This window comes from Pipistrellus kuhlii, unplaced genomic scaffold (genome assembly GCF_014108245.1).
Source record: "Pipistrellus kuhlii isolate mPipKuh1 unplaced genomic scaffold, mPipKuh1.p scaffold_m20_p_11, whole genome shotgun sequence".
NCBI lineage: Eukaryota > Metazoa > Chordata > Mammalia > Chiroptera > Vespertilionidae > Pipistrellus > Pipistrellus kuhlii.
The window spans coordinates 47,590,197-47,612,600 of record NW_023425416.1 but is presented as its reverse complement, the minus strand read 5'-3'; the positions used below and the strand labels follow the sequence as shown (position 1 = coordinate 47,612,600).

Here is a 22,404-nt window from a genome sequence, read left to right as displayed (position 1 = left end):
CAGTGTACAGTCCATATAAGGTGCCTGGTTAGGTGCTCAGGTATGTCCAGGCCTCCGGTGCAGGTTACATCATACTCCGCCCACCAGCTGGGGGAAGGGAGGATCTATGTAGCACTCTAAAATACACTAAAGCAAAACATTAACTGAGTAACTTGAAAAATTTTGGTATAACTCAAAAGTTATTCTGGAATTTGTGTTTGAGTCACTTTTCAACACCACTTGACTATTATATATTACTGATGTGGAAAAGGCTTTAGGAACTGGACTGAGTATACACTCAACCTATTTCATATCCTTAAAGGTTTTTCTGAATACTTGGTTACTTGCCTGCTTGCACATTTCTCCTTTTATGTCTTCCTCTCATTAAATGCTGCACAATATTCATTCAGTTTGTGATTTTTCAATGTTTGAATTTCAAATAAATAGGTATTTACTTGGGTTTACCTAACTTAAAAAGAATGTGAAAAATCACTCCAGTGGGGGAAAACTATTCTAAATTGCTTATATCAATCACAACTTTTAGTGTTTGAAGTCTACTAACTTACTGTAAATCAATAAAGGGCAAAAGCTGAATATAGTGAAAACTATTTTTTTATTGCCTTTTATTTTCAACAACGATTACTTGAACTTAGAAAATAAAGTATTAACTAATGGTTATTGAAAAGCCAAACCTTTCCAGCCCACTTCATGTTCTCTTTCAACCATTTCAGGGCAGAACAATGCTCCAAACTATAAACCTGCTCCTTATTAACATTGACCGTCATGTGCTTAATGAATAGCTTTGGGTCTGATAAACGAACAGCCATCATTAATCTTTCCACTGCAGCTTGATAATCATCCTTGCTCCGAGACTTGTTTTCTTCACATCTATAAAGCAAAGACCTCACAGAGTCAGAAACTTGAAAGGAAGCAAGATAGTTTCTTCAAGATATTTACATTTATTATTACTAGTCATGGCAGACTTTTTACTAATTCTTCTACCAGTGGCTTTCAAAGTGTTTTGACCAGACGATGACATGATAAAGATGTTTTGTGTTGGAACCCAGTAAGACATCCTCATACATAAAAATGGAAAAGTTTCAGCAAACAAGATTCATCCTTACGACAATGTACTCTATTTTCTATAGTCTCAATTTTAATTATGTGATTGCAACCCCCTGATTACACCACACAAATGGGCTACAATCGTGATCTGAAAAACACCGATCTAGCACACTGCTAATAACCTCAATCTTCAAAGTTAAAAATTAATAATATTGAATTTAATCAGGTTTGGAGTTACTGACATGTTTTACCTTGACACTGCCTATTTTACTGTAAACATACTATACATGTTTGGTAGCATTTGGTAACAGAAATTATAGTGTTCCTTTATTAAATTTCTGGTTATTTTTTCTTCAGCCCTGATTTAAGGTACTTCACAAATTGCTAAAATTTATTTTTCAAAAAACTTTTCTACTAGTCTCCAAATTTCATAAAATTCATACCTAACAGCTTTTCCCGCTAGGGATAGGGAGTGGGAAGTATTTAAAATAGAGATGTGGTTGTTATAGCAAGCATCACTTTTTCTTTGTGTTTGCTACATCCTGCTCTTGGCAACTATAGGGTCCAGCAGCAAGGCTCCAGAATGAGCCTACCTGATTAACGCACAGTGGTCCACAGAGTGGTGGTAGTGAGGAACAGGAACCCCAAGGGTCACAGAGAGGAAAGACTGGTCAAGAGCTTTCTAGTGCCTTCTTAAGAATTAGTGCCTAGAACCTGGTAGATTTGGCATGTGCCGACTGGGTGCAGTTTAAGGATAAAATTCATTTCTTATAGAGGTTTGTAACAAGATGGGGCTCTGTATGATAAGAGAATATTGGCTTGGACAAAATCAAAGATGGATCACAAATATCCCTAAAATCCAACAATGAGTACAGAGGCTGCATATGTGCGGAGAATGAGAAGCTATGAGAAAACTACATCCTCAGGATGATGGGGAGCCCGATGCCTCAGCCACTGCAGTGCACAGGGAAAATAAGGAAGCCCTCAGAAAAGTACAGAGCTAAAACGAAGAAAAACCACCACCAATTTTAGTTGGTTTAAAAAAGAAGATGGCCCTAGCCCTAATCAACTGTTGAACAAAACAGAAAGAGGTATGGGTACATGGAACAGAATGACAGCTGTCAGAGGGGAGAGGCACTGGGTGAAAGAAGGTGAAGGGATTAGCCACAACATATATGCATGACACACAGACACAATGCCAGTGTGGTGATGGCCAGAGGGTAGGGGAGTGGGGGCTGAGTGGAGGTGGGCTAAGGCGGGGAGGGGGATGGGAACACTTGTTAATAGTGCCAACAACAAAAATGGCCCTAAAATTATTTCCTAATTTGTTTTACGTATGGGCGAGATGAAATGCTTATCACAAATAGAATAAAGCAGACATGACACTGTACAACTCTGGACACTAGGTCGTTAAATAATAATTTTCCACGGGTCCCTTGCATTTCCCGAAGTTTTGAGAGGGGAAACACTGACTACCGCTTCTTCTGGATTTCAATGATGTTTATATAATGAACAGTCTTGTGGGAGGGGAAGGGGGAAGAGTTTCTCCTTCTGGAGCAAAGGGCAGGTTTGTTACAGCCTTTCAGGCAGAGCAGAGAAGCGGCATGCTTATTACCTATGATTTGGGTTTTCTAAGTTCAGGATTCCTCTGCTATAATAAAACCTGCATGTGCAGGTAGCCTCTGGGCCCATCTGTGGGCCTGGGGGACAAGAGAAAGAGATACAGATAGGCAGATAACCATGCTGCTTGCTGTACTAGAAGTAGTAAAAGTCCTCTGTTTCCAACCCGGGAGTCTGGTGTCATGCTAGAGTCCATGAAACAGTTTGTAGCCTGCAAATACGGTAAAATCTCAGTCTTCAGAGTTCTTGACATAGATCATAGAAAACACAGCTTCTTTCTTGCCTTTTCTCTCCTGGATTGCTCACTCTGAGAGCAGTTAGCTGTTATGTCATGAAGATACTCAAGGGACTTACGGAAGGGCCTATGTGGCAAGGAACTGAGGCTTCCTGCCAACAAACAGCCCCATGAGCGAGCCATCTAGGGAACGGGTGCTCTGGCCCCAGGCAAGCCATCAGGTGGGTGACTGCAGCTCCTGATCACATCCTGACTCCGTGACAGACCCGGAGCCAGAATCATCCTGCTTAAGCTACTCCAAAATTCCTGACCCATAGAAACTAAAATAATATTTGCTGTTTTAAGCCACTAAGTTTTGGGATAATTTATACACAGTGATAGCTGAAAGAATATTCAATCTGAGGATCTGGTTGTGACACCAATAAACTGAAGCAAAATTCTTGTCAGCTCTAAAAGAGGAGTCCCATGAGATCTTCATATTACAAGTTTCCTGGGTAAGACTGACAAGAAATGGTATAAGCCTAAATTCTGGGATTTTGAACAAAATTACTTGAAGGAATACTAGTCTGGTTCAATAGTTACACAATACTATTTATGCATTTATAACATTTTAAAATATAGAAACAAGGCTAATTGAATCTAATAAACTATTAAATATTTCCCTTTTAGATCTTTGTGTTGACCAAAAAGATAAATAACTTAGCCATCTAAAAACTACAAAGACATGAAAAAGATTGATACCTAAAGAGGACTCATCTCTTGAACCATTTACAGCATCTCTGAAGTTGTTAATGTTTTTATTGAATGCTTTGGTTTTAAGTCCCAAATAGGTCACATTCTTTTTTAATTTAAATGTTACCACAGTTTGTGAATAATATATAATACACTACACAATTATATAAATATATAAATCATTTATATCCTAGGGAATATGTAGGAAGTCACGATTTGCTTTCAGGATGCAACTATAAGTTAGATCAACCAACCTTTTCAAAACTATCTGCAGAATCTGGGTAGGAGTACCAGGACTCTGAATATTACTAGCATTGGATACTATGAAGATTTCAATAGCTAAAAGCATTTCAACCTCAGATAAGTAAGAAGGAATCCGTAGAAGTTTTCGGTATAAATTTCCCTCTAATGGTGGATAGCAACTCAATGAAAGAGCACCTGAAAATCAAATAATAGATCAAACTTTACTATAGGTAAAGTAATTATAGGTGATAATTACTTATAGTATAGAATAACTTTACATTAGAAGCAGATTTATCTCACAAATTATATGGTAGTGATCTTATCCTGGTACATTTAAAATGAAGCTTTGTACAGCGTTTTCAAACATTAAGTATGAAGTGAGAAATGTTTAAAAAACTCTGAAAAATGACTTTTGAGGCTCATCATGACATCCATATATTTGAAGCTATAGTCAACACAACATAATTTCAGAATAACTAAAAAACCAGAATAGCTACTTGGACCACTGTCTTTGAATGTGTATCATCTGCTCTTTGTAATATTTGAATGTCTGGTAGTAAATATTGTATAAGGATTCAAGGTTAGAAAATCAAAGTAAAAAACAATATATATATAAAAACATTGTTTAAAAACACAACTTACTTTTGTAGTGTGTTCTGGCTTTGAGCCATAAACAACTCCTTCCTAAAGAAGTAATTAATCTTCTAAGAGAGGAAAAATCAATAGGGATACTCTTTGAAATCATGAATTCTGCTACGGAGGATGAAATACCAAGACTATTGCTTTCTACACAGGCATCTAGAAGTTTATTAAAAAGAAGGCTGTACTGTGAGACCTCCACAATTTCTGAAAAGAAAAAAAAAAGATACAATAAAATGGAGCTATTTTAGCCTCTCAAACTTCTCCCTTTTACTAATACTTTCCTTTTTCCTTTGTTCCTCTTTGCATTTTAGGAGCCAGTCACTCAAAGCAATCATCTTACATACTCTCTAAGTAACAAAAAAGCACTCAACCAAAGCAAACTGTTAATTTATTTTACAATGAAGAATATGAAAGGAAGCATGACAATGATTTCAGAAGCTGCCTGAACACCTCTATGACCCCATCAGCTGTGTCTCAGATAGATGATTGCATGGTTTGCATTCTCTCTATAGTTTAGACCTCATATATTTATCGTGAGTAAAAATAAATCATCCCCTTAGAAATATTCACTTTCAAATAAAAGAAAATTCTTGTTGGATAATTCTATTCCTTTCTATTCTTCACTTAGAAGAAAGTGAAGTCACTTTGGAGATTTCCAAGTCTCTTATTCCCTATATTCAGTTAATTCAATCTATAACCTAGAATCCAGGTCTTCAATCACTTTAGGATCTTTTAGTGTCCAGACCTCACTAGAAAATTAATATCATTACCTTTAGTCTCTTCCTAATCATAACCACCAGAGGAGCTCTCCTAAAACACCAACTTTGATTGATGAAGCACTAAGGGGAGGCCCTCAAGTTAACATTTTCATTAAATGCTGTCATTCCTGGACTCCCTCTTCCCGTGCATGCATGATCTGAGCTTTAGAATTCAAGAGCACCACCTGCCACTGCCCACATTGGTACTCTCTTTCTTTGAACTTGTCATCTGCTTAATTTCCTCTACTTATTCCATGTTTACCTATGTTATAAGGTAATAGAAATCAAGTCCATATTTGTTAAATAATAAAAGAAAAAAGTATTCATTATTCCAATGCAATGAATTATTATAAGATGAAAAGCTTGCTGGGGACACTTGACAGAGGTAGGGAAAGGGGAATGATGATCTGCTAACTCCTTAGAGATAAGCATTTCTGCTATTCTTTTAAAAAATATATTTCATTGATTTTTTTTTTTTAACAGAGAGGAAGGGAGAGCGATAGTAACATCGATCAGCTGCTTCCTGCACACCCCCTACTGGGGATGTGCCCACAACTGAGGTACATGTCCTTGACTGGAATCAAACCTGGGACCATTTAGTCCCCAGGCTGACGCTCTAGCCACTGAGCTAAACTGGTTAGGGCTGCTTTTCTTTTTTAAAACCATCAGGAAAGCATATTCAATTTGCAGAAAACAGATTTTACACAAAACAACTAAAAATATATGCTGGAATATAAAACTTAATGAAGTGGAGAACTGTTTCTTATTAACAGTTAAATATCAGATGTGCAAGATATAATTAAGCTGGACTTGTAAAAAACATACCTTGAAAATTATGAAAACCTGGTAAATTTTGCAAAACTTCAAATGTCTGTCTGTAAAGGCTCTTGGCTAAGATTTCATGTGCGATTGTACAGAGCAGATTGTGTCGATTGAGTATATCCAGTCTATCACAAGGCCATTGTGAATCGATTATCCAGTCTGACTCTTTAAAAAAGAAAAAAGTACTAACACTTTATTTACACTATGAAAAATTACACTTACAATCACAACTAATGTTTTTACCTTTTGGAAAGTGACAAAACTAAAATATGTGTACTCAAAAAAGATAATCGTGGCTCAAATTTATTAGGAACATGTATACTTATGTTTTAATTCTTTATTTTCTTAATATACTAATCAGTTATTGATTCAGAAGTTAATGTTTATTTTTTATAGGACAAAAATATTCACATAACATACTTGTAATAATGTAAAATAATATTTGTGTTAACTTCAAAAATTTTATAATAAAGAATACATAATTAGTTTTGCTATTCTTGGGGAACAGCTTTTCCTCCCAATTTAAAGATAATTTTTATCATAAAATATTTGATAAGTATAGAAGAATGTCTAACATATGTAAGTTAAATAAAATGAACTCTTAGGTGCCCATCACACAACTTAAAAAAAGAGATTATCACCTATAATGCTGAAGTTCCTTATTTTTTCTTAGATCTGATGGATATATGACACAAAAAATATATTATGGTCTTCTTTTCATAAAAATTGCATTGTTTATTTAGTACTCATTGTTTATTGTTAAGGTAGAATAATGCATTTTTGAAAGACTAATATATATTTTAGGAGATTCATTTTGAAATCTTACCAAATTGTGTAGGTATATAAAAAATCTGAATCAGTTTATTGTTTTATAGCAAAGTCTAATGTTCCAACCAATAGTTGGAAAGTCATTTGGAAATTAATAAGCTTAATTCAATCAGTTCACAACTTTATCAACATACTTTTATGCCAATTTTATAAGAACATTTATAACAACATATTCTCAAGAATAAAAGCCAGTTTATGGTGTACTTAATACTAGTTTTATGGTGACGAAAGTTCTTACTGCATTAATCCTCATGTTTTCCTGTGTTCCATAGTTGGGAAATATTTCCATTTGTCTAAAAATCTGAGTAAAGGCAATCAAATTTTCTATAATAGATATTCTTGATCCACTTACCTTCCAACATATGCATATTTAGTCAATACCATGAATGTAGGCACTGAGAATGAAAGACTATTAAGACAGTCTGCATTGAACGAATTTCCAGGTTAGTCCGTGAGACAAGCAAATAACTATACTACGGTGAATACTGTAATTGGGGGGAGGGAGGGAAAGAGGTGAGAGATATCCAAACATATCCATTCTTGCCCTAACTGGTTTGGCTCAGTGAATAGAGCGTCAGCCTATTTTGATTCCATCAAGGGCACATGCTGAGACTGTGGGGTTGATCTCTAGTGTGGAGCATGCAGGATATTGGCAGCCGATCAATGATTCTTTCTCATCATTGATATTTCTATCTCTCCTTCTCCTTTCCTCTCTGAAATTAATAAAAATATTAAAAAACCCCAAAACAATAAAACATATCTATTCTCTAAATGTATACATTTATTATAAACCTGACCAAATTTTAAACAAAACTGATTCAATACATCCCAAAGGTAAAACAGTTGAGAATAGTAAAAAATAGTATGGAAAAAGATATATGCACCCCTATGTTCAGAGCAGCATAATTTATAATAGCTAAGATTTGGAAACAGCCTAGGTGCCTATCAACAGATGACTGGATCAGAAACTACGGTATATCCATACAATGGAATACTATGTTGCCATAAAAAAGAAGGAATTCTTACCATTTGCAGCAACCTGGATGGAACTGGAAAACATTATGTTAAGTGAAATAAGCCAGTCAATGAAAGAAAAATACCACATGATCTCACTCATTTATGAATAATAAAGAACATTATAAAGTGATGAAAAAGTAGTATGGAAAAGATAAATATTATTACCTATTCGAAAGCTATATTAACTAAGAAGAATATGGTGCTAGCATAGAAAATGAGATCTCTGGGAGAGAAGTACAGAAACTGACACAAGCAGATATAAGATTCTAATCTATAATAATCTATAGTAATCAAAGCATAATATGCTAATTAGACTGAATAGTCGCTATGATGTGTTCTGATTATTAAGGGGCAGACACTCAATTCAGGACCTGCTCCTTGGTGGTCAGTGTGCTTTCACAGCCAACCTCCCAAGAACCCTCCCCCAGCCAACCTCCCCTGGTCCCTCCTCCCAGCCAACCTTCCTCGCCCTGATCAGCCCCTATCGCTGGCCAGGCCAAGTGACCCCACCTGTGCATAAATTTGTGCACCAGGCCTCTAGTATATGACAAAAGCAACATTTCAAATAAGTGAGTAAAGAATGATTTGAAACATTTGGAGAAAAGAGATAAAGTTAGGTTCCCACCTCATATCAAAATTTAAAAGTAACAATAAAAAAATTTGAAAACCATATGGATGAATATATAATTTTGAGGTAGCCAAGAACTGCCTAAAGCATGATATAAAAACTATTAAAGATTTAAAAAGCAGTTTATGTTAAACAGAAAATGTCAGTTGGGCAAAAGAAAACAAAAATACAAAAAAAAATCATAACTTTTCCTAAGTGTGATATATATTGTACATCATGTGATATATACATCATGAGCTAATTTTAGATGTTACACTGTAACTTTAATAATTTATTTGTGTATTATACAAATTCTAAAAATAAAAGGATCACATTAAATATAAAAATCAAATTAAACCAGTGATTTCATATAATATATTATCGGGTCTAGTAATAATGTCGTTTTAAAACATTCGTTTAAAATCTTGCTTGGCGTTGACTTGTATTGATATAACCTTCAAACACGTGGTATCTACAGAACGTGTGAAGTACAATTAACAAGTTTTGCTTGAAAAAGTTTGTGTTTGGTTTGGTTTTTGTTGCAAAACTAGGGCTAAGAAGATGGCGGATGAAGAGCATATTCGGCACTGCATGCTTTACGAGTTCCAATTAGGAAGAAAAGCAAGTGAGGCTGCAAAAAACATCTGTAGTGCTCTTGGTCAAGATGCAGTTAGCGCCAGAAAATGCCAGCGTTGGTTTGAGAAATTTCGCGAGGGAAATTTTTCGTTAGATGACAAGAGTGGTCGAGGCCGTGTGTCCAATTTTGATCAAGAAGCTCTTCAAGCTCTTTTGGTGCAAAATCTTCCAATTACCCAACAAGAGCTTGCGACAACTTTAAATTGTTCACAAAAAACAATTTCCAATCAATTGCGTGCACTGGGCAAAGTCCAAAAGTTTGGAAAATGGGTTCCTCATGAGTTGACCGACAACAACCGTAATCAAAGAGTCACAATTTGCAGTTTGCTCCTCTCTCGTCAAAACCATTTGCCGTTTTTAGAGCAAATAGTTACCGGAGATGAAGAATGGGTGCTGTATGTTAATCTGAAAAGGCGGCCTCAATGGTTGGACAAAAATGAGGCTCTGCAACCCACGCCAAAACCTGACTTGCATGCGAAAAAAGTGATGTTGTGTGTTTGGTGGAATTTTAAAGGAATTCTTCATTATGAACTTTTACCATCTAACCAAACCATTACAAGTGCAGTGTATAGTGCCCAATTGGAAAGGTTAGCCCAAGCTTTAAGAGAAAAAGAACCCACGCTGATTAATCGGAAGGGCGTAATTCTTCACCACGATAACGCACGACCGCATACTGCAAGAATCACTGCTGAAAAACTGCGCCAGTTGGAATGGGAAGTTCTCCCTCAATATGCATATTCTCCTGATATTGCCCCTTCCGATTACCATTTGTTTCGTTCTTTGCAAAACTTTCTTCTTGGAAAAAAATTTAATAATGAAGAATGCCTCAAAAATGCATTGACCGAATTTTTTGCATCAAAATCACAAGAATTTTACAACAGAGGGATTAAAATGCTTCCTGAGCGTTGGGCACAAGTAGTAGAAAACAACGGCAACTATATTGTTGATTAAATTTTGTTGTATTGTTTAAATAAATTCGATTTAAAAAAAGTATTAGAAAACGACATTAATTATTACTAGACCTAATATTACTTATGATGAGAACATGTTGGTTGATTTACTTTTAAAATAATGTTTACTTTTAAATATAAACTATCCCTATATGCATTTTCAATTTTGATGGATATTTTGCCAAAAAGCTCCTAAACAATGCATGTGAATGCCAGTTTCTATATGCACTCACAAAAAGCAAATCATCAAACTCTGCTCTTTGCTAGACTGACAGGTGTTCTGTTATTTCAATGTATACTTCTAAGTCTTACTACAAGTGAGATTCAGCCATTTGTAGTTCTTTTAAAAAAATATATATTTTATTGATTTTTCACAGAGAGGAAGAGAGAGGGATAGAGACTTAGAAACATCGATGAGAGAGAATCATCGATCAGCTGCCTCTTGCACACCCCCTACTGGGGATGTGCCCGCAACCAAGGTACATGCCCTTGACCGGAATCGAACCTGGGACCTTTCAGTCCGCAGGCTGACGCTCTGTCCTAGGAGTGTCGAACTCAATCAGAGAAGGGGCCAAAATCTAAAATCCAGCCTAAATCGCGGGCCGAATGGTTTACTGAACAGTCATAAACTGTCATTGTGATGGAAACGCAGCGGAGTGCAGTGATGACAGCGCGGTTCGGGCCACATTGCAAGGCCTGGCGGACGGATTTGGCCCGCGGGCCTTGTGTTTTTGACACATGTGCTCTATCCACTGAGCCAAACCGGTCCCGGCCAGCCATTTGTATTTCTTTCTTGAGAAGGGCCTGTTCCCTGCAGAACCCTTTTAAGACAAAAAAAATTCTGGGAAGAACTTAGCATACTGCTGTGGGCTCCTTTTTTGAAGCAAGAATATTCTACATATGAAAATGACTTTCAATTAAAATGCTCATTGCAAAAGAGCATCTTGTACTTAAACTTATAAAAAATTTAAAGATAATCTCAAAATTGAAACATCAAAGTAAAAATTTAAAATCTCCTCAGACCACTCCACATCTCTACCACAAACTTTCCCTCATTCTCTTGTTTGAGAAAAACTAGTTGTGCCAGAAACTTTCAGGCTGAAATTTCCTATCATGGAATGACCCAAGCCCATTTTTATCAACTATTTTAATCTTTCCATTTCTTGCCACATTTCTTCTTTTTAACAGAGCTTGCAAGCTCTTGCATTTCTCTAATTTCTGTTTTTATAACTTACTCTTCCCCACTTAGCAAACCTCACTGGCTAGGTTTATTAAGCTGAAGAAAACCTTTTCCAACAAGCTTTTGATCATGAAGTCTACTCATGACGTCTGTATTCCATGACATCTGCATTCCACTCTCGGCACTGAACCACCAATATGAATATTATATGTGCCAGTATTTGTTTGTGAGTTAGTGTAAAGGTTATCTATTTGCTTTACTTGTGCATATATCCCATCTTCCCACCTGAATTCTAGAGGTCTCTTCATTATTATTATTATTTCTTTTACATTTTAAAATATTCAACCAAGGATTTTATTCCATTGATTTTAGAGTGGAAGAGAAAGAGAGAGAAATATCGATGTGAGAGAAGCATATCAATTAGTTGCCTCCTACATGTGCCAGGCCAGGAAGAAGTCTGCAACCAAGATTCATACCTTTGACTGGAATCAAACTCGGGGCCCTTCAGTCCGCAGGCTGATGCTCTATTCACGGAGCCAAACCAGCTAAGGCATCATTATCCCATTTTATAAAATAAAATCTACCAGATGTCTAAGTAGCTAGAGTTACCATTAGAAACCATGCTGTGCAACTATTACTACCAAACAAACTGTAAGTTGCTTTTGTTGGCTTAATTTCATTTTAATTTCTGCTGGGTGGATTAATTTACCAGGGAAAGCAAGCTCTGCTTATCTTCACTGGAAGTCATGTTTGCTTGCACATGCAAATATAGGATTTATGCAGATTGCAGGCTCCAAACCTGGGTTGTCTGGGTTTGAATCTGGCCTCTACTCTTATGCCATTTGGGACAGTTGCTTCATGTCTCTGACAACATTTAAAAAAAAGATATATTTTATTAAATTTCTACAGAGAGAAAGGGATAAGGATAGAGAGCTAGAAACATTGATGAGAAATATCAAATCAACTGCCTCCTGCACACTCCCCACTGGGTATGTGCCTGCAACCAAAGTACATGCCCTTGACCAGAATAGAACCTTGGACCTTTGAGTTTGCAGGCTGATGCTCTATCCACTGAGCCAAACCGGTCAGGGCAACATTTAAAAAAATATGTATCTTTATTGATTTCAGAGAGGAAGGGAGATATAGAAACATCAATGATGAGAGAGAATCACTGATTATCTGTCTCCTGCATGTCCCCTACTGGGGATCAAGCCTGCAACCCAGGTATGTGCCCTTGGCCAGAATCGAACCCAGGATCCTTCAGTCCACAGGCTGACGCTCTTACAACATATTTTTAATCAATTAAATGGTAATTGTAATAATTCCAAACTCACAGGGTTTCTGTGAAGATTAACTGAGATAATCAAGGTAAAGAATTTAGTATGGTGCCTACAAGAACATAAGAACTAGCTTTTCAACAAAGTTTCATACAATTTATTCTTTAAAGCTAGGTTAACTTTCTCCTTTCATCTTATACAAGTACCTTTCCTACCCACATGAACACTAGGGTTTAGACCAAATTATCACCTACAATTCAATACCGAATAAAAGCAGTGATTTTCATTCAGTGTGACTCAAAAATTTAAAAAATATGCAATACCTGACTATTTAGTCAGGGGTACTGACCTTTTCCCCCTTACATTGTCAAATAAAAAATGACAACTTTTTTTTGAGCAAACACAACAATAGCCATCTGTTGTGAATGAAATAAAATTATACATTTTTTTGTCAGATCAGCAAAAAATATATTTTTTGGTGTGCTTCAAAATTTTAGTAATTAGTTTGCCATGAGATGAAAAAGGTTGAAAATAGCTGACTTAAGGTAATTCATTATACAGACAAGAATTTACATAACACAAAATATTTTATGTTTGCATATATTAGAACTTACCTCTTAATACCCACATGGCACCATCTATGCTTCCACTTTTTAGAAAAATTTCTACTGCAATATTTACAATTTGACATCTTGACGCTAACTTCTCAGGCCCTGTAAGTCCTTTTAAACTTGTAAAATGTATTTTCAATTCATAGAGCATATCTAAGACCTTCCTTCCCTAGATTAAAAATAAAGAGCACTGAGTATCAATCATTTAGCGTATTACAGAAATAAAAAGCCACACTGATTATAGAGAAATCCAATATCCAATTTGAATCATCATTCTAGACAGACAGTTCTCAAACTGCTCCAAGATTCTACTTAAATCCCTTCCTGCCCAGCCACGAGGGTGGAAGGAGAAGGAAAGCAAGCAGGGCTTTGCTCATATTACCCTCACCTACCCTGGGACCCCTTTCGGCAGTTCTCCCTTCATATGTTTTATACATTGTGCTACCCCTAAAGATTTTACTCAGCACAAGGATTCCATGCCTCGCTGTGGAAAATTACTAATGATAAGTTTTTGCACTTTTTTCTGTTGATCATCCTGAGGTCCAGGAGGGAGACGAAGAGAAAATGAAGACAATTTATTATCAAATTTAGATAAAGATAGTGAGAAAAAAAAAGGATAAGATTGGCTGAAAACTGTTTCTTTGAACAGATTACTTCACGTAGACTACATAAAGATTATCTCTAGTCCGCACATCAGAAATGGGACATATATTATTTTATATTAGGGGTCAGCAAACTTTCTACAGTCAGATAGTAAATAATTTAAGCTTTGCAGGTCACATCTAATCAGTTGTACATTTTCTTTGGTTATTGTTTTTAATGTCTAACTCTTTAAAAATGTAAAAAACACTCTTAGCTCTCAAGATGTACAAAAACAGGCTGTGGGCCAGACTTGGCCCTTAGTTTGCAGACCCTTGTTTTATATTATGTTACACTATTTTGAGTCAGATGTATATTATAATGTTAATATACTTTCAATTTGACAATATAAATAGTGCACTTTTAAGAGTTAGCTGCTTCAGTTTAATTTCAATGATTTTACTTCTATGTTCAAAAAGCTATGTTTCATTAAAAAAACCACTAAGCTAGAATATCTGTTCTACATAAGATAGTGAAAAATTTTAATTAAAATAGAAATTCACCAGCCTCTTAAGAATAATAGCCTATTAAAATTAAAACCTGAGCAAAATCAATCTGTGTTTTTAAAAACTGTCTTTTTGTTAGGTAGTCCTTAATTTCTCAAGCATTAAATGTCCAAGATATTAATGCTAAGATCAAGCTTAAACTAGGTTGTGAGGCCTGGGACAAGGTATATTCTGCCCATCCGAGGCCTACTATACAAAGAGTACTAAACCTTTTTTTTTTTTAATATTATAATATGGAATTCTTCTCATATTTGCATGTCATCCTTTCCTCAGGGCCGTGCTAATCTTCTCTGTATCATTCCAATTTTAGTATATGTGCTGCAGAAGCAAGCACAGTACTAAACCTCTTGGAGACTTTAGAGACTGAGGACCTTCTACAATGATTCTGCTGTTTTTAATTTTAAAAAGCTCATGAATTTTGTATGTGTATAAGTGACCATGTACTTAAATGTCATTGAACTCATTCACTTTTGAAATAACCATTTTACAAGAAGAAGGTAATAAAAGATACATATTAATAGTTGATGCAATAGTGAGCATACTCTCAACTGTCCCACTCTCTATATGTTGCTCCACCCCTCAGCACTTACTCCTCATTTTGGATTTCCTTATCTTCTACTAAGTTTACTAAATATATAATCCTACCCACCACTTCTCAGGGAAATCTAAAGAATGCTAGTATAGCATGGTCGGGAATTACTAGACCACTTTTATGGTGAGCTAAACCTCAAAGGCAGACATCAAGATATACAGAATATAGTATTCCAGAGCATTCTAGGAGGTGATTTTTAAGGAGTTCTATTAATTGCAAGTATCCTGGGTTTATCTTTAAAAAGGTGTCTTGAACTCTTGCAAAATTACAATGTTACTCAGGAGCTAAGGAAATAAATTCTGAATTGAAAGTTGCTTCAAATAAAAATATATAGCACAGCTTCCTAAGTGTATCCTACATTGAAATTCTTCATAGCAGTCAGTCTGATGCCATCTTCTTTCCATATTTGCCTAATATAGCATTTAATAATTCACTTACTGGTCTGGGAGTCATTTAGTCACTTGTGATGATTATTAGCAAATTCCTAACTTACCCTATATTCTGTTCAAAAATTTGAAACTAACACTTTATTAATACCAAGCCAAAACAAAAATTTAAGAAAGTACCTTGGCCCACTGCAACAGCTTGTGATAGAAGTATATAGCACTGATTCCGATTCTTCCCAGCAAAGTTTTATCTACTTCACTATTTTGTGGATCTTTGCTAACTGAAACACAAAGAAGGCATATGGAAGAAAGTGGTATAGTCACTTAAAAATGGAAAAGGCAAGTTAATATGAAATTAATGAAATGAACACAAACACCAGGTGTTGGCAAACTATAGCCACAGTCCAAATCTGGCCTGTGGCCTGTTTTCAGATATAGCCTGTGAACTAAGAATTCTTTAATTTTTAAAAGGTTTTTTGAAAAGAAAAAAAAAAAGTGGCGTAGATCGTATGTGATGTGAGCAAAGACTGAAATATTTACTATCTGGTTCTTTTCAGAAAAAGTTTGCCGGCCTCTGATAAAGAATATAGCAGTGAAGAGTTCATGTAAAAATAAAATTTCAAAAATCTATGAATTTTGGTGACTTGTAATAGTGAAGACTGTAACAATTTTAATGATTTAAAAATTCAGGTGCTCCAATATAATTTGCAAACAACAGTTTTACCAATCTGAATAAAAAGAAAAATAAGAACATGAAACATCTGATATTAAGACAACAATTTTTAACCTTATATCATTAACCTAGCTTAACAATACATAGATGGAAAAATTTATAAACAGAAAAAGTATCTGAAACCTGCAATATTAACTTATTCTCAACATGGAAAACATTAAGAGCTTTACATTCCTATTACGAACATTACATTACCCTAACGCAAAAGACTTACCAAAACAGCGACATTTACCTGTTTGAGCAAATTCACAAAATGGAACATTTGGTCTCTCTTCTTTATAGCCTTTTGTTAGTGTTTCAGCAACACAAGTACAAAATCTCTGGAAATCTACAAATTTTTCACAGTCCATTTTTACCTGAAGGTATAAATTTCCCAATTTGGTCCAGTCACCTTTTTCCTTACAATACTATTAGAATTATTAAAAACAAAACAGAAAAAGAAAGCTGTTATTTATGCAAACATATTATGCAGTAGGCATACACAGGCACTAAATGTATAGAAATTAATAGGACTTAATCTCTGCAAATCTTAGAAAGTTACTGACAGGTGTTACAACATTAATAACATGCTACTGTATAGCTTTTCTAACTATTGCAGAGTCTTTTTTTTCTTTATTTTGAAATATATTTTATTGATATTTTTACAGAGAGGAGGAAGGGAGAGAGATAGAGAGCTAGAAACGTCGATGAGAGAGAAACATCGACCAGCTGCCTCCTGCATACCCCCTACCGGGGATGTGCCAGCAACCAATGTACATGCCCTCAACCGGAATCGAACCTGGGACCTTTCAGTCCGCAGACTGACGCTCTACCACTGAGCCAAACCGGCTTCAGCTATTGTAGAGTCTTTATAAATTCTAGATGGAAATTAGAATTCAATTATCAAGTTCCTAATGTATTTAATGATATCACCCTTAAAATTGAACTAGACAGTGGAGATATATTTTATGGGATTTCTTTTACAAAAGGGGGCTCCAAAGTAAATTTTGGAGATAGTAAATTTACTATCTTACTATTATTTTCTATTAAAAACTAAGAAATAGTTTTCCACACCAACAAACAATTATTTCAAGGATATAAATACTAATACTAGACCAACAAGTACTAGATGAGTACAAAAATTATCTTAAAAAGTAAAATAATCCTTAAAGCCCTCTATTTCTTATACTCTAAAACTTGAACTCTGACAGGTTTGGCTCAGTGGATAGAGCGTCGGCCTTCAGACTCAAGGGTCCCAGGTTCGATTCCTGTCAAGGACATGTACCTGGGTTGAGAGCACATCCCTAGTAGGAGGTGTGCAGGAGGCAGCTGATCGATGTTTTTCTCTCATCAATGTTTCTAACTCTCTGTCACAAATCAATAAAATATATTCAAAAATCCCCCCAAAACTAGAGGCATGGTGCAGGGAGTGGGCCTAAGCCGTCAGTCAGACACCCTTAGTGCTGCTGTGGTGGCACGTTCGCCAGCTGTGACCTTGGCTTCTGGCTGAATGGCGCTCTCCCTGTGCGAGTGCACTGACTACCAGGGGGCAGCATATGCCCTCTGGTGGTCAGTGTGCATCATAGGGACCAGTCATTCCACTGTTTGGTCTATTTGCATATTAGCCTTTTATGCCGAAACTGGCTCTTTTGACATCCCAAAGGGGTCCTGGATTGCAAGAAGGCACAGACTAGGCCAAGGGATCCCACCAGTGCACGATCAGGGCCAGGGAGGGACACGGGAGGTTGGCCAGCCCAGGAGGGGTATAGGGCATGTCTGGCCCATCTTGCTCAGGCCCGATTGGCAGGACCCCAGCCGCAAGCTAACCTATTAGTCAGAGTATCTGCTCCCTCGTGGTCAGTGTATATCATAGTGACTGGTCAACTGGTCAACTGTCTGCCTCCTGGTGGTCAGTGCACATCATAGCGAGTAGTTGAATGGTCTTAACATATCATTAGCATATTATGCTTTGATTGGTTGAATGAATGACCGGACAACTGGACACTTAGCATATAAGTCTTTTATTATATAGAATGCTTGGTGAGTGCATGCTGATCTGGGCTTTCCCGTCATTTTACATACTGTAGCCATCCATGGATCATGACAAGTAAGCCAACTTGCTTGTGCATTGAATGAGTCTGCCATTGATAAGAATTAAAGGCTAAGCTTTAAGCTCTGGTCAGGTAGTTTAGTTGGTTAGAGAATCGTCCTGATAAACCATGGTTGCAGGTTCGATCTCCAGTCAGGGCACATATAAAAATCAACCAACAAATGCTGGAAGGTAGCTCAGTTGGTTGGAGCATTGTCCCATATATCAAAAGATGTTGTTAGATTCCTGTCAGGGCACATAATTTGGTTGGGGGCTCAGTCCCTGGTCGGGGAGTGCATGGGAGGCAATCAGTCAATATTTCTCTCTCACATCAATGTTTCTCTCTCTCTATCCCTCTCTATCTCTCCCTATTCCCCTCTCTCTAAAAGTCAGTAAATCATATCTTTGAGGATTAAAAAACACCAATGAATGCATAAATAAGTGAAACAACAAATCAATGTTTCTTCTTTCCTCTTTCTCTATAAATAAAAAAATAAAAAAAATAAAATAAAGGCTAAGCTCTAGATTATTACATCTTAACATAAGTTAATTTTGAAACTAATTATCTCCAGAATTACTTTCTGGATAGTCTACAATTCTAGAACTTATGTTTGCCTTTCAAAGTCTTAAAAAAAAATTAAAACTTTCTTTTCCTTGATCATTTTTTCTCTGTATAACAGTCACATTTCTAAAACATTTCCTAAAATGGGTTTACTATTCAAAGTTTCTGAGCAATGATCCCAGCAATTTATTTAAAAAATAAGTGTCATACCTTTATTTCATTCAAGGCTAAATCTAAATCACAGGTCCAGTTATTTTTAAATTGCCTCATTTGTAACCTTTAACAATAAAAGAAAGTGTTAATTAAAGTGCCATTTGTCCCTCCAAAAATCACTATTGCTCATAATTGACTTATTTTACAGTTTATATCTAAGAGACTGGAAAAAAATGCATTAATATACTATAAAAATTCTTTAGAGCTAAAAAAATGTCTACTGCATAAATATCTACATCACACTATTTTCTCCTCAAACAATGGGCAACAATAAGGACAAAGGATATCCCACACAAAACCATACCTTAAGCCTAACTTGGAAGTCAGAATGCCAAAGATTCAAAATAATTGTGAATAAAAAGAGAAAAAAACATTAAATCACAGCACTTGATGCCCTTGATCTCTATTGTTCCCATTCCACTTTCACTGCTCTACAAGCAAAGTCAAACCAAAATAAAAACAATGCAAAAAACCAAAACCAAAACCAAAACTGAAAAACAACAACACACCTGTGGGGAGAATAAAAAATGGAAATACCAGAGGGTTCTAACATTGATTAAAAAAAAAAATACCACTACAGCCTGGCTGGTGTGGTTCAGTGATTGAGTGTCCACACCTGAGCCAAAGGTCACTGGTTTGATTCCCAGTCAGGGCACTGCCCCAATTGTGGGCTCAGTCACCAGTGGGGGGCATATGTGAGGCAGACAATTAATGTTTCTCTCTCATTGATGCTTCTATCTATTGCTCTTCCCTTCCTATCTCTCTAAGAGTCAATAACAAATATATATATATATATATATATATATATATATATATATATATATATATATATATATATAAACTACTACAAAGACTAAATCCACACTAAGTTTAAAGCTCAGTAGCACCTATCTTTAAGTCAATCAAAAATGAAATAGGGGAAATTACTACTGAGCTTACAGAAGTTAAAGGAATGTAAGAGAATACTATGAGTAACTGAACGCCAATAAATTGGATAACAAATGAAACTGACCCACGAAGAAAATTTTAAAAATCTGTCATGTATCCACACAATAGAATACTATTCAGCAATTATAAGAACTGAATTATTATCTTTTATATTTTTAATTATAAGAGATGAATTTAGTGATAAATGCACATGGATAAACCCTGAACACATTATGTTAAGCAAAGAAAGCCAGTCACAAAGGGCCATCTGTTGTATGACTTCATTTATATAAAATGCCATAATATGCCAAATCTATAGGGACATAAAGTGGATTAATGGCTGGCTAAGGCTGGGGAGGGAATGGGATTTCTGGGGGGGGGGGCGGAGAAAATAAAAATACTTTAAAATTGAAAAAAAATGATGGAAAAAAAAGTGTATGGGTAAGTAGAACACAAACCACACAGAAGGAACTTAAAAAGTTTATATGATTTAAAGAAGGCAATTTGAAATGCATAGCTTTTGGGAAAGGACAAAAAGACAAAAATGAAAAGGAGAAGCACCCTTTAGCAATTGCAAAGAGGAAAAGAAGAAAAAAGAGAAAGAAAAAGGTACCATTAAAATAAGTGTTGCAATACCTATAAAAAATGCTCAATGTCACTAAACACCAGAGAGAATGGCTACCATCAATAAATCAAGTGCTATTTTTATTACAACAAATTGGAGAGAACTGAAATACCCATTACTTATCATATATCCACACAATGGAGTACTTTGCATTTATAAAAAGTGATGAATTTCTCTATGAATTGATTGATTTTCAAGACCTGGCTGCAATGAGCCTCTAGCTCAGGGGTAGAATAACATAATTGGTAGGCTATTCTCTATGTGTGTACAGTTTAATAATTAAAAAAATACTAATGGCCTTTCTTTTACTCAATATAGATATATTATGGTACTACTCTTATAATTATCATAGTTTTTTTTAAAGGGCTTTGGAAGGCCATAAGTTGGACAGGAAAAGTAAGCAGTGAGAAAAGGAATGGAAGAGAGGCATTAAAATATTTTACTTAGCTTACATGACAAGAGTGAAAGAGAAAAAAGAATTAAGGTAATTTATATACATATATGAGAGCACAATAAGTGGTTGTGAACCAGAGAATAAGAGAGATTTCTTTTACACTTAATGTATCAGGCAGTGAGATGAAATCAGGTACTGAAAATGATCTGGTGATGCTGGCCAGGAGAGCTGGCTAGAGGCAGCTTGACTAATGACAATAACTAAGACATGAACAAGAGATGGGAGAAAGGCTTAAGGCATACACTGGGCAACTAGATGTTTGCACATGTAAATGGTAATAAGTGCTTTGCCTTCATCTTTTAAATTCTACACACACACACACACACACACACACGCACACGCACACGCACGCTCACACCTTAATTATAATGATTTTTCTTACCTAGATTTCATTTCTAGAACTGCAGTTATTTCTTGTTGGGGAGCTTGTACTTGGTGTAAGAGTTTAACAATATAGCTAAAGTGTTCTGGGTCAAGCAACATCCCAGCTTCAACAAGCTGAAGAAAAGAGGAAAAAAAATATTTTTAGCTTTATCATAGTCCTTGTAAAAATATGAAAGTGTTGAAAATCAAAGTGTGTGAAACAACTAAGAGTGATGGGAAAAGTGAAACAGACAAGTAGGATTAACACTCCTTAAAAAATTGAAACCATACTTTCTTCAAATACTTTGGAACCATAATAAGACACCTGACTTCAAAAATTTAAAGCAAAAAGAAAACTGATTTGAACTTTAAAGTTGAATATTCTCTTGTTCTCCAAGTTATCTCAACAATTTTGTCACTTTACCCCTTATTTGGTGTGCATTCCACTTGTAGTAAAGCACTGATGTACACCTTATCCCTGACTGTAGAAGTATACTAAGGTTTTCTACAACTCCTAGAGGTGATTAGTAATTTCTGGTTAAAACATTTTCCGGGCAAGTAATTCTGTCAAGTCAAGTTTTGTAATGTGGAACTAGAGATATTCACTGAAATATTCGTTCATCTGCTAGAGTAGTTCCAATGCTTCCCAAAGAAAATGAGGGGTTTTCTGGCTATTAGGCCTATTCAGAAATGGATGGCAGGGCAGTATCAAATACAAGGAAGTATTCAACAAAAGTAAAAATTTTAATATATTTTTAGAGAACCATAATTTTGTTGTTGATGCCAAATATGAAATTAATTCCTAGCCACCATTTTCTATTTACTTTCTTTGTTTTGGTCATGATTTTCTATTTGTATATTTACTTATACATTTATTTTTATTAGAAATGACCTTAAATTTTTTGTAAGAGGAAATTTTTCTATAATCATCCTTAAGGTGTAGATATGAGGATAGTTTATGAATCAGAAAGAAGTCACCTGAAGTGCTGGGAACTACTTATTTAAAGGGAAGGCCTGTCAGTCACTGGAGTCTGTTTATAAACCCTATTTTGGGAGAAAAGAAACATTTCTAAAAATAAAGTTCTTTGGCATTAAAAATGTGAAAAGGCAGTTTAATTGTGTAAGTAGAAATCA

General features: G+C 35.6%; 1 protein-coding gene and 1 non-coding gene across 2 annotated transcripts in view; both read right to left on the bottom strand.

Moving 5' to 3' along the window:
- Window positions 1–590: 590 nt before the first annotated feature.
- The window catches only part of TOPAZ1 (testis and ovary specific TOPAZ 1), a 42,769-nt gene continuing 20,955 nt past the window's right edge, over window positions 591–22,404 (bottom strand). The window contains 9 exon segments of the mRNA XM_036432025.2: window positions 591–867; window positions 3,886–4,069; window positions 4,517–4,720; window positions 6,100–6,261; window positions 13,206–13,371; window positions 15,506–15,606; window positions 16,291–16,465; window positions 18,899–18,965; window positions 21,290–21,405. Coding sequence (XP_036287918.1) covers window positions 648–867; window positions 3,886–4,069; window positions 4,517–4,720; window positions 6,100–6,261; window positions 13,206–13,371; window positions 15,506–15,606; window positions 16,291–16,465; window positions 18,899–18,965; window positions 21,290–21,405 — 1,395 coding nt within the window. The 3' untranslated portion in view covers window positions 591–647.
- Window positions 14,575–14,681, bottom strand: LOC118715839. Its single transcript, XR_004986983.1, has one exon. It is a non-coding gene; the product is annotated as a U6 spliceosomal RNA (small nuclear RNA).